The sequence below is a fragment of the Eriocheir sinensis genome, chromosome 14 (genome assembly GCF_024679095.1).
Source record: "Eriocheir sinensis breed Jianghai 21 chromosome 14, ASM2467909v1, whole genome shotgun sequence".
Lineage (NCBI taxonomy): Eukaryota > Metazoa > Arthropoda > Malacostraca > Decapoda > Varunidae > Eriocheir > Eriocheir sinensis.
Window position 1 is genome coordinate 21008980 of NC_066522.1, and position 18493 is coordinate 21027472.

The window sequence follows — 18493 nt, forward strand, 5'->3', positions numbered from 1 at the left end:
TCTACTGCATTAAGCAACGCATACTGTCCTATTCTCGTCGGACTCTGGGCGTTGTTCTAGTTTCTTATAATCCCGAACCGCTTGGCTAGAGAGAGAGAGAGAGAGAGAGAGAGAGAGAGAGAATGGTGTCGGCAAGATCAGCAGGACCGTAAACACGAATACAAGGTGTAAAAGATACCAAGCGAGGCAATATTGCGGTGAACTCGAGAGAGGTTGACGACGGAAATAAAAAGAGGGAGACATGTACTCACCGACACGCACAGGAGCAGTGATATGAAGAGGACTCATAACAACAATCATCATGTTTTATTTAGTCAGTAATGTACACAAAGAAACAGAGTGAAAGTAATTGCCAAACTGCGACACCTCACGATATGTTAAGTGGACCTTCTTGTTCAGACACTGCCGTAGCATCACCGCCAATCAACCACACGCAATGACACGATTACTTTCTTTATTTTATCACAAAAGTAGAAAACCCCAAACACCGTCAAGAACACAGTACCTTTTGATATCAAGGGTAGATACACACACACACACACACACACACACACACACACACACACACACACACACACACACACACACACACACACACACACACACACACACACACACACACACACACACACACACACACACACACACACACACACACACACACACACACACACACACACACACACACACACACACACACACACACACACACACACACACACACACACACACACACACACACATGCACTACTCTGTTTAGGAGCAGTAAGTAGCGGGCTTTTTTTTTTCATTATTGTTTTCATTTTTTTTACGCCCTTGCACTGTCTCCTCTGCTGTAAAACACACACACACACACACACACACACACACTGGAAGGAAAAACTGGACAGATTAAGGAAAAACAACAAATACAGGTATGGAAACGGGACCACACGAGCGTAAGCCCAGGCCCTGTATAACTACAACTAGGTAAATATACACACACACACACACACACACACACACACACACACACACACACACACACACACACACACACACACGCACACACACACACACACACACACATGTAACTATTATTTTTTCAAGTGCTCCCACATTATTTTCTCACCTCTTCACTGAGTGCTACCGACCAGTCACGCGTGATAGTGTATCCGGACTAGCAGCATCTGTTGTAGTAGTAGTAGTAGTAGTAGTAGTAGCAGTAGTAGTAGTAGTAGTAACAGTAGTAGTAGTAGTAGTTATAATGTTTTTTTGTCATTTTTGTCTTCTCCCGCGCGATGTAAGACATTGCTAGTTCTTGAAGTGTTTTTTTTTTGTTCTCTTCTAAAAAAAGAAAACTTATAAATATTTGCACTAGCCACGCATTCCAACTGTTGTGGAATTTACTTTTTTTTTTTTTTTTTTGGGGGGGGGGGAATGACGGGAGAAAAAAACGTGCGAGGCAGCGTTTGTTGTGTTGGGTAAAAAACGTTTTGTTGTAGGGCAGTAAATTTGATGCCAGTGGAGCAGGGGGAGGGTTAAAGACACACCAAGAGGAGCGATACGTCCATAGATGGAGCTTCCCTATACCTGTGTGTTTGCCCGAGGGTACCTGACAGGAGCAGGAACGTTTTTGTAGATGGTGTAGGGCTCGTCGTCATAGCCGTGGTTGTCGCCGCCTACGGGAAGGCCTACCTGGTTGATGGGCAACGTGCTGTGTGAGGATGCCACGCTCTCCACGTCCTCTGGTGCTCTCCTCTGCGTGTTTTCTTGCCTTCTGCCGCGCTCCCCGAACCCTCCGTCGTCTTGGTCTTCAGCCTTGTTTTGCTTGCTTTTGCCTGTCAGTTTGGGTAGGGCGTATAAATCACTCAGGTTACGCGCCGGCTTCGATAAGTTCGTGTTGCCGCGAATGACGTCAGTTCTCCTGGCCTGAGTTGGCTGCCTGTACAAGTCTTCCTCCTTTTCCCTGATGCAGCCGCAGGTTAGGATGTACCACACCCATAACTCATCCAGATGATCACGATTGAGACACAGGTAGATAATGAGGACTATGAGAAGAACCCCCAGGATGCACCCGATCGTGATTCCAGCAATGGCTCCTCCAGAGAGATTATTGGGGACTTTGTAGTCACAGGATACAATTACCCTTACACTGTTAGAGGTGCCCCCTCGGACTTCTCCAGAGATCGCCTCGACGGTCATAGTGTACATTTTGTTGCAGCCTGGAAGTTTGTCCTGCAATTCCACCCGTGAGCCGACGGACCAAAGCCCCGTGAAATTAGCGACATGTGCCTCCTCTCCCTCGGCTTGGAACTTCCTCTCATATTCATCAGCTGTGACACAACGGGAAGTCAGTTTTATTCATATTAAGTATTCATACAATGATGAACATATTTACCACCAACTGAATCATTCATTCCTATTTTTTCCGTTCCGCAAAACAGCCCTTCACTCACCTGTTCCTTGATCAAGCTGGCCTCCGGTGGCTGTGAAAGTGAGCGTCACATCCCACCCGGTGCTTGACGCTTGGAGGTCCCTCACCCGGCCCGGGGGAAGTGTTCCGTAAGACACTCCAGTTACTCGTCCCGACACAGCCGCGGGAGACAGCGTGAAGTTTCCGAGAACGTCAAGCTGTAGCAGTGACACGTCGAGTTGACTGCCACAGCAAGTATTTTTCTCTGCAGCAAGGAAAGCGTCATTGAGTCGCGGATTACCTGAAGGAAAGACAAACTATACACCAAGAAAATACTGGCAGAGGTACCAACCCGGGGTGGTCGGGGCAGTCCTGACAGAAGGATTTACGACTCTCGCAGCTCCGTTGTTGTCTGTCACGGTCAGAGAGATACTGACATCCATGTTGGGTTCGAACCCCACCAAATATCCTGTATATATCCCGTCATTGCCTGTGACATCGCCTGCAAGAAGAAAAAATGTCGGAATGACACTCGCTAGGGAGGTTAGTTTGACTGATGGAGGACATTAACGCCAACGTGAAGGGCAGGCATCTCGTGACTACTCCTTCCAGAAATAAAACACTTCGTTGTGCGATGACTGATGCATCTTTTACATTTAATTAGTCTGGGCTCCCCATTTTACCGACTTCTCAAAGAACATGCACAGCAAGAGTGATTAATGTAAACCTGCTTCCACGTCCAAGGGTAATCAAGATGCAGACTGGAGAAATTAAACCAGCATTCACTACATCACCATACCCCTCATCGACTCACCACCACCACTTCCATTACAACTATCATTATACAACCATCACCATCACCAAACACTTCAACCATCACCACAACCATCAATACCCCACTCCTACTACTACAAACTTCACAACCACCATCCCCACACCGCTACCACCACGCCACCTTCATCACCACCACCACCTTTGCTCACCTCCAAAGCCAGCATCGTTGAGAGTGATGTTACCCTCCGTAGTCACCGTGCCCTTGGCGGTCACCTGTCCCGTGATCTCAGCGAACAGCACTGGTAATGAGGCGCTGCTGCTCACCTGAAGGAAACATCGCCATCATCACCATCACCATCACTATCATCATCATCATCATTCGTTTTCATCACCAGTATACGTTAATGTCTGCCGCAGACTTAACTGAATAATAATGTTTTGTGGTGCATTCAGTTCATTCACATCATATTTCGCCATTTCTCTCTCTCTCTCTCTCTCTCTCTCTCTCTCTCTCTCTCTCTCTCTCTCTCTCTCTCTCTCTCTCTCGCACGCACGCACGCACGCACGCACGCACACACACACACACACACACACACACACACACACACACACACACACACACACACACACACACACACACACACACACACACACACACACACACACATTCCCCTTACCTTGGCAAATACCGTCGGAGGGATCCCCGGGAGGGACTGGAGAGCACGAAGCCCTTGGGAACTCCACACAGACACCTGCAGACCGAGAGGCGTCGCGGGGGTGGCCCAGAGTTCGGCCAATATGGAAGTGGAGGTGAAGGACCCGGTGATGGAAACCACATACACACCCGCCTGTAACACACGTGCTGCGTTATTTAGAAAACCCAACTTTTGCTTCATCATCGCATCTACAAAGATGATTGATTGACTCTTGTCACTTCTCAACCTCTTTCAGTCTGCTCCAAATGCTACCATAGCCCACCTGCAACGTGCTGATTTGAAACAAGGCACATGTTTCATTAAACGCGCCAGGTATTTCCACACCACTCGGGGACGTCACAACTACTGTGAAGGAAACAAAGAAATGGTCTTGTGAGCCGTAGAAAGCCTTGATATAAGCCGTGGAGATGTACTCGGTGCTGTCTACCATTTCGAGGTTGATGGTGCAGGCGTTACCGGTGCAGCTGCCACTCGTCACCTGAAGCAGGACACGCTAGTTAGTTACATGGTTCCGTGTAGTAATATGTTTTGCATCAAAAGAGAAAGCCTGTAAATACTCACGCGGGTCGCCGGACTGTCAACAGCTGTTATTAGACTGCGGTGAAGATCTGCAGAATTCTGAAGCGACTGAAACTCGAGATTATCAAATACGTAGGTCCCGCCAATCACTGTGAGCACAGAAGTATCCGGAGAGATATCAGCAAGCTTCTCATAGACGGCCGTGGACACTGAGGAGTCACAAGGGTAGAGAATGGGCCACACGGCGTTGTTTTCTGCAGCTACCGTCAGGTTCTGAGTGGTGGTGTACTCCTTCATGTTATGTGTCACCAGAACCATCGTTCCTCCCTCGGCGTCCAGCAACTGGGGAGAACAGCAGCACACATGACAATAGTGAGCCTGTATCATGGAAATTCATTAATGACGCCCCCCACAAATAAAGAAAATGCCCTGTTGATTTACATTCTGATAATACGTAGTCTTAACACCCAATCCAAAGATAACAAGGCACCGGCCAGAAGTCATCAATACAGACTGTCCACACAGTTGACTTCGTCCTGGTTGAGGCAAATCAACTTACTTTGTTTTATTGAACACTGAAATGGCTAGAAATTACCCATTTGAAATTACTATCAGAGAAGTCTCAGACCCACTTCATCTCACTTCCAGGCCACAGTACCCCCATGATAACCTATGCCTCCTTCACCTTCATCCGTTGGGTTCAGATGTCGTGGAAGCGTTGCCTCACCCACCCGTCGACTTTTTTTTAATGTTTCCCATGCCATCGCCCCTCCCCCGGGAACTCACCATCCTCACCTCTAGCCAGGTCGATCGATTTTTCCTAACCACGAGCTTTATGGACTGGTCTCTACCATTCGAGGTCACCTCATGGAGACCACCCTCAATGAAGCAGACTAAGGAAAAAAAGAGACAATCCTGACCAGAAAAGAACAGTTGAACACAAATGTTTTTCAAGTGGAGGAAATCGAGGAATAAATAAATTCTGAAAGGAGGACGCCGAGGAGCCTGAAACCAAGGGACCTTTGATATCGCTAATGGAGGAGACCAGTGACACTCCCACCAGACTCATGATAGGCCTTTATAGTTTGGTGCATAGACGAGCCTACTTTAACACTCAATACACATAAATCTTCCTACTAAATAGCCGCAGAGGATTAGCGGTGCAGAACCTAACTTAAAGAATTCACCGGTAATCTGTCGGTCCGTTTGTTGGCATTAGCCTGTACGACACAAGCATTGGTTTCACAAAATGGAATCGTTTTATTGTTATTCCAATCTCCAGTGTAATCGTCCTCATTAGCTTTACCACATTAGCTTTATGATGCTTTAGTTGTACCCACAGTGGAGGCAATTTACGAGCGGCACTAGTTGTGGTACCTCTTCGGTCCTCTTTAATAGTTGAGTAATTTTTTGAAATGTAATTGTTTTATAAAGTTGGTGTAAATGTTTCCAAACACTTTATGAGTCCTAGTGACGACTCCAGGAATTGCTTGGAGATGTGTTTGCTCATGTCCCGAACTTTCCGCATTTTGTTTCTGTTTTGTTTCTAAAATAAATCCTGACCCAGAAGGAAGCTTGGAATAAAATGGATTCATCAGCCAAGCAATCAGACATGAAAGGCGTCCCTAAAAAAAAATCCCCATTTCACACTGGCGACCCTTGGCACGGCCTGAAGACACCGGACCTTCCGATATAAAAAAAATATATAATATGCCGCCGTCACGTGTAATTATTTTTTTATATCATTCCAATTTACTGCATAATCATATAAATTCGTTAATATGCTTCTTGAAATATAAAGTGGTAATGAAATGTGAAGGTTTACAATTTCTTCAGAATTTACAAGTTGTACGACATTCATCTTCAATTTATGTGGAAATGAGGACAATAATTTATTTAGGAACATTCCCCTATAGACTATTCTTAAAGATGATACACAACACATACCATAGATCCCCTTGAGAGGGCTCCATACAGATCCTTATCGTTAGCGTTTGAGTTTGTGGGCGGAGATGAGGGGATGTATGTAGTTATTTTCGCCCGGTTATCATATACACTCAGCGGATACATAGTTGAGTTAGACAGCTGGTCGCTAAACACCACCACAGCCATGTAGCTATCCGCCGCCGCCTCCGTCATGATGTACTGTACCACGTTGTCGCGTAATTGCTCCCACCGTCCCGACATCTGGAAAAAAGCAAGAATTGAAGACGCTAGACACAGAGGCATGCAAACAGGCAGACAGACAGACAGAAATGCGTATGGAGGGTGAGTACTGACCTCACCCATGACAGAGCTGTAGTCCAGGAGGAGCACCAGCCGCGGGCCCGCCGCTCCCTCATACACCAGGCTGAAGCTGGTGCTGGTCAAGCTGCTCTGGGCCCTGGCAGTGTGGGGATCACATGAGTAATTCACCAAGAACACGATTACTTTGAGGTGTTGTGAGCAAAGTAATATAACACTTATAGTTACTTATCCATAAGCTACTAAGATTACTGAAGGAGGAGATGCGATTTTTTTTCTTTTTCTGAAACTGTAGCAAAACTGAGTTCCCTTCTGTGTAACTCGTGATCTGTCAAAAATATTTTCTGAACAATTTAGCCGCACCCAAAACACCGCAGCTGTACGCATCCAACCCCTCCCCCACCATCACCTCTGCACCCCCAGCTGTACACGTCTACCTCCACCACCACCACCACCACCACCACGAACCCCATCTGTCCACACACACCATCAGCATCACTCCAGAACCTCAACTGTTTACATCACACACCACTCCAACTTCACACGGCTCTGAAACACCTCAGGATGTATAAACGTTGCTCTGAAGAATCCAAACAACTGTACACTTCGCACTGAAGCACCCAGCAGCGCAGTGGTGCACATCACCCCAGCACTATGAGCGCCCACCCATCCCTCGCCTCCCAAGCGCCCCACAGGACATGCTATTTGCGTCCATCATGGGCTGTCCTCACCCTTGCATGTCTGAATGACGGTTTATCACGTCCCAGGCGCTGCTCTGGTCACACAGCAGGTTTTGCTTGGTGGGCGCCGCCGTGTTGTGACTCTTGTTATTACAGAAGTTAACAACCTGCAGGGGAGAGATGCAGTTTGATGGAAAGCAATTGCCACGGGGAAGGGAAGATGCATTATATACTAACTATAATTACAATTAGTTTAATAATATGGCACCTATAAGTCTAACAGATATAGAGTAAAACCAGTTCGCTGGTCGCAATCCACCCTTCCTGCAGAAGACGGACGAGGCGTGTCAGCTGCACCCGCTGTGGGACGCCCGCCGGATGGAAGCCGCCGCTCTGAAAACTATTGGTTGCAGACGAGAGAGAAGTCTGGGCTGGGACTAAAGGCGGGAAAGCGTCCTGCGATGGCCAGGGAGCCGGTGTCTGAACCTTGCAGGGGACCAGGAGGCTAGCAAACTCACCGTGTCAAGGAAGGGTGCAGCGAGCAGGGAAGAGGTGGCCGTGCTGTTCCCAGTCAACTCGGGGATGAACTGGCATTCGGCTTCGGTACCTCCGTTACACGACCTGCCAAATCGAGACCAGTGATAGATATGGGCACGAGGTTGGGCTGATATTGTTTTAGCAGCTGCCATCCCCCACCTCCTCCATCCTCTATGTGACCATAACCGCGCTGTGTTCGGCCGAGTCGGGAGATGTTAGATTGTCTTTGGTCTGTCTTCACTACCAGCCGCGTGAGACTGATGATAATGGCACTATATAGCTTCTTCCAATTCGTTAAAATCAATAGAAAAAATACTCTTGACTACTGACTGTGAAAACTAGTGAGCATTTCATTAAAGGCAAACTTTTTTTTTTATTCGGAAATTAATTGTTTATCATAATGTTGGTATTGCCATAAAAAGTGATTGGAAAACTTACTGCTCATTGCTATCAAAATCCAAATTAATGTCAAAAAATAAGATTGGTAAAGTCATGTTTGTGAAGCACATGTCATTAATTAGTATTTGAAAGTTGACTAAGTAATGTTGAAAGGCGGAGGATGCCGCTGCCTCTTGTTGGGCGGGAGTCCTTCCACCCACCCACGTCCAGTAATAAATAGCCCTCCAAGGCATCCCCCCCTCCCTGTTTTGCTCTTTCTCAACGCCCCTGAGCTTAAAGTAAAACATCCTTCTTAAGAGCTCTTTAGACACCACAAGACTCGAGATCAACATGTCTCCTTTATTCCAAACATATTTCTGAACACGGCGATGAGGTGGCTTGTCCTGCAGTATCTGGCGAGGCTCAAGCCCTCAGCACAAACACCCACTCACAAGGCGCCCTCCACCGGCTGGTCAGTGCAGTAAGTGGGCACCATCTCGTTGCTCTGGTTGAGGTAGGCGGGCGGGTAGACGGGGTCGCTGATGTGGCCATACTCCTCGAACACACCCCAGCGGTACTTGGCCCACTCGTGCACCAGAACGCTCCCTGAGAACAGCCGAAGCAAATAAAAAAGTCATATTACTCAAAAGAGGAAAGTTCATGTACTAACGGACTGGTAGATACTGGAATCGTGTGTTCAAATTGGAGAACACATCCCTCTCTTGCCATTCAGTGTCTCAAAATATTAATGAAACAAGGACTTGAAAATACATATAAACATTTACTCCTTGATTTGGTTGTGGAGTAGCATAATATAGGTCAGACGCTGGAGAAAAGTAGTAATAAAAAATATAGAGAGAAGCAAAAGGTTTTACACGGTGTTAACACTTGACTGTGGAACTGGAAAGGAGAGTGAGTGTTCTTGGTGCGAAACGAAAGCTTATATTGAAAGAAAGCGCGTTGAATACGAGAAATTATTTAGTAAAAAAAAAATGAAAAAGAGTAGGAGAGCTGAATAGGGATGAAAGTAAAACACCCATGATCAGCGGCATTCCTCATCCCCTTTACTCCTTTTCACAGCCACTCTAATAGAACTCCCTCTTCATAAGCCTCCTCGAGGTCTCCACCAGTTCTTTTCCCCCGCATAGATGCTGTCCATATTATAGGGCCTCGTCCGCCCTCGTATGGAGTATGCATCTCACGTGTGGGGGTACTCCACACACACAGCTCTCTTGGACAGAGTGGAAAAGGCTCTTCGTCTCATCAACTCCTCTCCCCTAACTGAGTCTCCTACCTCTTGAATTCCTCCGCATTGTTGCCCTTATGCAAGAGTTAACCAGCATCTTTCTTTTATCCCTTCCGCTGGTAAACTCTGGAACAGCCTTCCTTTATCTGTGTTTCCTCCTGCCTATGACTTGACCTCTTTCAAGAGAGGAGTGTCAAAACGGCACCTCTCCCGATATTGACCTCTATTTTGGCCTCTTTTTCAGTTTACTTTTATTGGAGCAGCGCATAGCGGGCTTTTTGTTGTTGTTTTTGTGTTATTGCCCTTGAGCTGTCTCCCTTGCTGTAAAACAAAATATAGAAGTCATTCGCTAATTTGAACTATGTAAACCGGACGCCCATACACAGACAAAGCCACCGACAGCCCTGCTTGATAAGTAATGACGTGGTTTTGTGACTAATTTACCTAACTTTTTATAATGTTACTCTTTCATCCTAAAACAAAAATGTGAATTAAATCTTATAATGCTTTTCACCATGAAATGCCCTGAACATCTGCTTCAACAGATTCGAACCTTGGAAGCTCCGAAGCACTCTGTGTGAAGATTCCAATTATGATTTTAAAGAACGGATTTTTGAGCTTCACTGTCTATTATTTACCTCCTCTCCATTATATGTCGATTCCTTTTTTTACAGATGTTATTAATTATTGCAGATATCATTCTCATCACTGTAATTTCTTTCCACAGTACAGGCCGTGGCAGTTGAAACGGCAACACTGTCCTGGGTCAGTTGTCGGCTGCCACCGGACAACCGAGTGGTCTGACGCATTCCCCGATCCGCTGGGCTAGACGAGGCTATCCACAGCGTACATCTGGCGTGTATACCATCGCCGCCGAGTCTTCATCACCGTAAAACTAGACAAAGTGAGTACCCCATCCCAGTTACGTTCTCAGAAGTATAAAACCATGCAAAAGTAAATATCCCACCTTGTTACGTTCCCAAGAATATAAAAGTAAGCAAAGTGAGTCCCATCGCAGTCACGTTCTCAGGATTATTAAAGTGCGTTTGTCTGGCGTCTTTGCCGTTGTGAGTAGTTTATCTCAGTTATGTTTTAGGATTGTATAAGTAATTGTGATCGGAGTCCAAGTAGTGTTCTCAAACTAATTATCAGCTCAAGTGGGAACAGTGTTTGTATAGCGAAACTCTAAACGATGCCATGTAGACGGAGCTCATTATTACCGCAAAATATGGGCCCGCAGGCAGAACGTTATGCCAGTAGATTGAAACGAAATTTGAAAGCGACATATAAATGCTGGATTGTAGCTTCCCAGGATCATGCCTTTCCTAGAGCGTGGTGGTAAAATTATTAGCAACCACTGTTCTAGTGCATTGTGGTCAGTAAGTAAATTAATACCCGGCTTACCATTGCTGACTCTGTTATGTTTCCAATAAAACCGTATAAGGGTAAAGGTAAAGTCAGACATACGCTATAGCTGCGCGTGACCTCGGTGCTCATCTCCGTCACACTGGCCCATGACCGTGTGGTGGGAAGAACCCATGATCCCGGGTAATTTAAAGGGATTTTATATTATGGACTTTAAGATAACTTAAGAGTAATCTAACAAGCCTACTGATATATTTGAAACTTATGTGCAATGAAGGTATTCAGTAATCTCGGAAAGATGTTATTTTAGATCTTCGCTCGTTCATCAGTCAGCCGTCCCTGTGCTGTCCACATTACAGATCCAGACCTCATCACCAGACCCTTATTTGAACATTAATGTATCTAGTCATGAACATGATAATGGTCATCCAGCGTCCATGTATCCACTCGCTGTAAAAGCAAACCCTAAATCTTTGTTTCAGCGTCCTCACCTTGACTCCCGTAGCTGGTGTTTCCGAGAAGGAATTTTTCTGGCATGTAAATCCAGTCCCCAGGATCCCCGCAGCCGCCGGGTTGTTGCGTCCACGGGTTGTCACCGAAGACGGGATGCGCGGGACCCACCCTGAGGTGCGCAGAGTCCCACGAGTAGATCCGTAAGGAGGAGGAGTTAAAAGTGCTTCCGGTACACATCCACGTTTCAGGCACCGCGATCACCACCTCCCCGAAGAACACCTTGCTGCCCGTGGCGGTGAACATGAGCTGGGAGGCCGCCTCGAACATGGCCTGGCGGGGAGAAGCCAAAGCCAATAACGTTATGGACACATGGACAGAATGACAAAATCCGCTAAAAGTAGTTATTAGTAATCGAATTGGCTTCTAAATTGAATTATCATCATGCACATTTCAGCCTAAATTAGACAATCCTTCCACCTTCCTGCTATCTTGCACCTCCGTAAAACATCAGCTTACTCCCCGACACTATCGCTGATACAGAAATAATGATTGTGTGTCTTCATTTCCCAGCCGTTTATCTTGACATCCACGAAGTGAGTTGAAAGAAAATTGTCATTCTTCGTGTGTGTGTGTGTGTGTGTGTGTGTGTGTGTGCATGAGATACGGAAATTCACTATTCAAAGTCGAGTCCGAGAGAACCCTTAACAAGCTCGCACAAGGTTTACACTTTGAGACGACATTTCCAGTCTGATAGAATGACTTTTTTTATTACATTTGGGGAGTGCAAGTTTGGGAGAGTGCAAATCGTAAGAGGAAAACAAAGAATAACAACATACGGATGAACTTGCACAAACAGAAAGCATGCAGCAAGTCAGGTTACTAGATTGTTCACCGTAGCGAGGTGTGAGTGTTTGAGGTGAGTGGTGCCTTTAGTTAATAATGGGAAGCACTGCGGTGAATAGCTTCTGACCGCTCTGTTTGGAAAAGTCACGCGAGTGGAGCACCCTCACCTCCCCCCTCCCCCCCTCCGACACACACACACACACACACACACCGGCGAAAAAAAGCAAGGTCGTGGTTTGTTGTAGCCTTCTAGAGAGAGAGGAAAAAGGGGTGATAATGAGACAAAGCACTCAAGAGGAAATTAGAAATGGTTCTCAAATCTAATAATAATAATAATAATAATAATAATAATAATAATAATAATAATAATAGGAAGAAGAGGCAGTATAAGGATGATAGGTCACAGTTTCCAAAGCCGAATGAAGCCACGTCATAATTTTTCCGTCCAAAGTCACATAAAGCATAATAACCGTAGCTACAAATGCGATAAAGAAACACACACACACACACACACACACACACACACACACACATTTAACCTAACAAAGCTTCCCAAAGCATCCTAATAACCGAAATGATTATTGGGGCTTCATCAGTATCTCATTATGAAAATTTGATCGTGATGTTTTTGTAATCTATCATCAGCATATTAACACCAGCATCCCTTCGTAGCTGCAGTAGTGTACCTGATTGGCGCTTTCATTGTCACACACACACACAAAAAAAACATAAAACAAAAGAGCAGCGACAGTAAAGGGAAGGAGACGATGCGAAAACAAAAGAGCAACGAAAGTAAAGGGAAGGAGACGATGCGAAAACAAAAGAGCAACGAAAGGGAAGGAGACGATGCGATGTTTACATTTTGGGGGCGGTGTTAGCGGGCTTTTTTTTTCTTCTTTTTTTTTTCGCTCTTTCTAGTTTTTTTTTTTGCCCTTGACCTGCTTCCTTTGCTATGAAAAACTAAAATATTAAAACCCTTTCTCTTTTGCACCTTTTTTTAATCTGCTTGTTGAGGAGGATAGTTGGCTCACACACACTGACTGACTTACGCCTTTCGAGTAATTAGTTTCCGTCTCGGGCAATTAGTTAATAATACAGAATGCCAATAATGAGTATGCAATTAAAGAGCATCCGTCCCCCTGGTGGTATCTATTAATAGTTGACCGATGTAATTATGCCTCGTGTGTGTGTGTGTGTGTGTGTGTGTGTGTGTGTGTGCGGCATCTTATCGAGAGAGAGAGAGAGAGAGAGAGAGAGAGAGAGAGAGAGAGAGAGAGAGAGAGAGAGAGAGAGAGAGAGAGAGAGAGAGAGAGAGACGAAAACAATAAAGCAAGGCCTACTATACTCATCGATAAAACAGAACAGTACACCATAAAATAAACAAAATCAAAGAGTTAGAATAGCGCGTGTGTGTGTGTGTGTGTGTGTGTGTGTGTGTGTGTGTGTGTGTGTGTGTGTGTGTGTGTGTCTGCGCCGTGCCGTGCCGTATCTCAAATATCTGATAGGGTTCCCAAGATTGACAGCCATGGACGGTATTTCATCCTTCTCCGTTTCACGCGTAACCCTAAACAGTCAGTGCCGAAAGATAGCCCAGAGTTGTTGCTGTTTTTTTTTTTAAGGTATGGCTGAATAAAATACAGTATGGCTCACTGGCACCCAAATCTACCTGTTTATACGGCCTCCCGCTTCCCCTCGTTTGCAAAGGTAAATCAGGTGTTTGCTTAATTTATTGCCGCGGCATTCACAGCCCTCCAAAACACACTCAAAACTCGATCAGCGTGCACACGGAAACTGTTTGCCTCTCTTCCCGCTGGACTGATGAGGTTGTTGATTCAAGCTATGCCCGTATACCCCGGTGTGTGTGTGTGTGTGTGTGTGTGTGTGAGTGAGTGAATTAGTGAGAGCGAGGGAGACAGAGATTAAACTACCAGATATAAAACGAACTTAAGATATTCGTTTCATGTAATAAAATCCAAACCAACCTCATTACTGCAATAAGTAAGGCTTCGATTCAGGAGACAAATAAACACAACCTGCGTCAAATAACCACAAAAAATGTATTAAGACGTAATGCCACATGTGCGGCTTGATGGCTACATACCCTATGAGTAAGCCTATAGCCGAAAGCCGGAGAAGCACTGCCCACGGGAACGCTGAGTGAATAACTTAAGGATTAAACCCGAGCCGTGAGTGCCCAAACCCCTCCCCTCTCCCACCTGCCCGTCCCTCCGCCAGCCCCATGCACACCCGCTCGGCGCAAGGAATGGAAGACGAAAGAAGAGGGTGTTTACGTATTATTTTTTTCTGCATTCCTGTGTTCCGTTCGTCTTCCCATTCAATCAGCTTCAACTGTTTTCTTCAGTCCATCTATTCCGTTCCTCTCTTCCTATCTCTACTATTCACAATTTTATAATCGCGTTCATCTTATTCCTATTTCCATTATTCCTCTTCTTTTTTACGTGCCCCACTTTCTCTTACCTCCCCTTTCGATATTTGCTGAGGTCAGTTAATCTGCGCTGGCTTGAGGTGCTGCAGCTACCCGGTTTATCTCTATCTTGGGTTTAGCAGACGCATGGGTTTATCTCTCTATCTTGGGTTTAGCAGACGCATGGGAAGAACACGCACGATTATTTGAGATACGCAGATTTCAAGGACATCACCCCTCAAGCTAACTGGCGTGTCTCCCAAAATCGCCATGGGTTAAGCTAGAGAGAAACGTATGGTCCTACGCTTACGGGATTAAGGATTACAGGCTTAGTTAAGGGGGGATACAGACTTCAAGGATATTGTCATTGAAAGTATAGCTCTTATGTCCACGAATCAGGGAGGAGATTATACGAGATGCAAAGAGATGGATCACGTATATTTGAATTGAAACGCAGACCTCGAGGCGATTATTGTTCAAACTGGCTTGCGTGTCTCCAGTTATTGCATTCATGTTCTATAAAACCGTTTAATCATTTACGAAGATGTGGGATCGCAAAGTAGGAGCGCAGTCTGCAAGGATATTTTGTCTCGTATAATCCTACACGAAAATGGAAGGATCACGCAGGATCGCAACTTCAGTGACCCAGACATCAAGGGCATTACCGTTCGAATTACCTCGTGTGTCTCCAACTTTGATAGCAGAACATTTTAGAGCAAGTAATGTATTCCTTTACGAGCCTTGATACTAGGAGCACAAGCATATCGACATAGCAGTTCAGACTAGCTCGTCTTATGTCTCGAAATCTGATTATTGGTTGAATCTGTTGAACCTGATTCGTGGAGCAATGGGTCGGTACTGTCAGACGCTTTCGGCTCTTGCATCAACTATTTCCAAAGGCCGAAAAGAATATCAATCGGATTCTAATGAGTGTTCTTTTAGGTTCATGGTACAGAGAAAGGACCAAACTAACACCAGGGTCATAAAACTACCGATGGAAATCCCCACAACTCCGATGAAAGCCTTGTCAAATGTGTGTGCTTGGACGCGGAGATGTTTAAGAATACGACCCCGAAGAAATGTTTTAAGAATATGGTCCAATAGTCTTCTAATTCAAAGTCATAGTTCCCACCTTTGACTCCTTTCCCCAGGCGGTAGTGTTTATTTACTCCTTAACTCATCGATCATACTGGCGCAGGAAATGGCTTGGCCGTTTGCACCTCGAATTCCTGAGATCTGATAACACAGATAACGCGGTATCATAAAAGTGCCTCTCGAAGTAAGACGTTGGTAACCTCGTGAATGTGACTCAGACATCCTGGTTGATCCGTGGCAGGGAAGTGCATGCAAGGTTCTAGTGTTGGCCGCCGATTACCTGGCCAACAAAACGAACGTGATGAACCGACCAACAACCCGCCCGAAGCCACGTTAAAAATGCATCGCCTCAAACTGTTATGGCAAGTCTTGTAAGCCGAGTTTTCTATATATAAGGGAGTGTATTGGGGAGGGGTTAGCGTAGATGAAACTCCTCTTAACTTATTAAAAGCGCAACATCTACACATATCACTGTTTCCTCTTAGTTAATGTATTTGAATGACAGCATAACAAAAAGATCTGCATACAGGAATAATGCAAGTGGATAGAGAATAGTAGATAGACATAATATTTGCTTTTTTGTTTGCGCTGAAAGTCTTGATTTCTTCCACGCGTTTCTTATTTCACTTCGCCATCATAGAATTTCAGACCCATTATTTAATCGGCGCATGGGAGGAAATTAATTAAATGTATGCAGTAGATATTATAGTGATAAGAAGAATGTTATAACGCAAGCCATGATCTTCTCCAGGTGAGGTCATGAAGTGTACATGTTTCTGTTATCGCGAAGACACACACCTCGGTTATCGATACACGAATAAGTTGCGTAATGACAAAAGTTCTTAGGGAAAACACAAGCATACAACCAAGATATTTCACTCATTGTAATTCCGCATAGATATTAACCTCGCTTGGATTGCACGTTTGATTAGGTGTGTGTGTGTGTGTGTGTGTGTGTGTGTGTGTGTGTGTGTGTGTGTGTGTGTGAGGATTGTTTAGTTTTATGTACCATTTTAGCGGCGTCATGACACATTTTAGTGTTTATAAGTAGAGTTTGGCTTTAATTATTGTTTATATATGTTGTAGTTTTATTTTGAACCATTATTAGGTTGCTGTGAAATTAGTATTATTATTATGTATACATTTTTGTGGTGGTCAATCAACTATCTATCTATCTTTGTGAATAGGATCAACATCGTAATCGTAATAGAACTACACGCAACTACTACATTTCGCTGTTTTTAAATTAACACGAACCTTGGTGTTGTCGACATACTCCGTGCATTTGTTTGGGTCAAGTTGGTCGCTCATGGCCACAACAACTCCAGTGTAGCCGCCGGTGCTGAGTGTGATGTCATCCTGCGGGGCCGCCACCACCCGCGTCACCACCACCCCTAACACCAACACCACCACCACCACCACAGCCGCCCTCACGCCCATTGCGGCACCTCACTCCTCACCACAAGCGCTTTATTTTCTCACTATTTTCAAATCGCTATACCGCCCCACAGCAAACAAGGGCCCGGCGTGTTCTCTTTCCTCACCGTCTTATCGAGGGGCACAGCGCACGGGTCTAAGGGAGGCCAGAGACTGAAGCTTCAACCGCTGCCGCTGCACTATCAGTAGATAAGTTTTGGGGCTTAGGACACTGGTGCAGATAGTGTAGCATCGGCGCCATTACTTCCACCATGCTGCTGTACATAACCCTCTATTAGTTAACACCTCGCCCTGCGCTCTTCATCGTCTTCATTAACATCCTTATCGCCTTCGTCATCTTCACTAAGGCAGTTTTCGCCACATAGTCGCCGCGTCACTAACCACTTGATAGATTTTCGGGAATGCATGTTATTCCTTGTGTGTTTTATGTGTTGAAAGGATCAGCGCCGTTCAGTTGCCCTCAGCCCCAACCCTACGTGGAGCCTAACTTATGCGGTACTACATGGTTGGTGTATGGCAAAGTTACCCGTGACTCCACCGCCGCAATACTACCCTGTGTGTGTGTGTGTGTGTGTGTGTGTGTGTCTCTCCAGCGCCCTCCACACTCCTAACGTTGCGCCTCAAACTCCACCCCTTCCCACATTCTCAGTCCACCAGAACCTTCCACTGCCTCCACCCTTCCCTCCTGAGTTCTCATTATCAGGAAAAAAATATGTATTGATAATGAATCGTTGTGCGAAAGGACACACACACACACACACACAGGCACCAAAAGAGGTATAAAAAAAAAAGTCGTGCACTCTTATCCTTGTCATAGATAAGTTGTTATCTTCGAGGTGTCTAACAGGAATTATCGTATTACTCGTGCATTACATCCTGGTCACCATCTCACACACACACACACACACACACTTGCTATATAGTCTGCCATGAACAACTCTCCACTTATAGGGACGTATATATAGGTTACACAGACGGTCGGACGCCACCTCCCCCCCTCCCCTTGTGACGTGTCAAGAAATATTCAAAGCAAAGATTTTCCTCTGAATCCGGTCGCGTACCAAACATATCGGGTTGCCTCCGTCTCATGCCTCGCCAGAAATTGATGTGTCTGCGTCCAGGTTTTGCTATTTGCGTGCGTGTGTGTGTGTGTGTGTCTCTCTCTCTCTCTCTTTAAATTCGTATATAGATGAGGAAAGCACACGAAAGTACTAAAGGAGCCATTGCCCAAGAGGATGGCTGTGCAACACTTGATTCACACAAAGAACTCGAGACCAACAATGAGTCATAACACGGCCTAGTAGTGGTGGTGGTGGTGGTGCGTTGTGGGGGACGTGCCAGCTTAGCCCATGGCACACACACACACACACACACACGCACACACCA

At 45.5% G+C, this 18493-nt stretch overlaps 1 protein-coding gene across 1 annotated transcript; it reads right to left on the minus strand.

The window, feature by feature from the left end:
• Positions 1–289: 289 nt before the first annotated feature.
• On the minus strand, positions 290–17667 carry LOC126998614 (calcium-activated chloride channel regulator 2-like). The gene is made up of 14 exons (XM_050860530.1): positions 16928–17667; positions 11346–11637; positions 8696–8849; positions 7847–7949; positions 7380–7495; positions 6685–6787; positions 6352–6591; positions 4447–4746; positions 4148–4363; positions 3847–4017; positions 3379–3493; positions 2748–2897; positions 2439–2660; positions 290–2315 (listed from the first exon to the last, which is right to left on the minus strand). Exons 1-14 carry the CDS (start codon positions 17108–17110, stop codon positions 1567–1569), a joined length of 3114 nt encoding a protein of 1037 aa, XP_050716487.1. The 5' UTR covers positions 17111–17667; the 3' UTR covers positions 290–1566.
• Between the last annotated feature and the right edge of the window lie 826 nt (positions 17668–18493).

Excerpts from the sequence above, each read along its gene's own strand:
- LOC126998614 (XM_050860530.1), bottom strand. The coding sequence starts at position 17,110 with ATGGGCGTGAGGGCGGCTGTGGTGGTGGTGGTGGTGTTGGTGTTAGGG. Across the intron at positions 11,638-16,927 it reads AGTATGTCGACAACACCAAG|GCCATGTTCGAGGCGGCCTC; the intron begins GTTCGTGTTAAT and ends TCTCCCCGCCAG. Across the intron at positions 6,788-7,379 it reads CGTCATTCAGACATGCAAGG|GGCCCAGAGCAGCTTGACCA; the intron begins GTGAGGACAGCC and ends CCACACTGCCAG.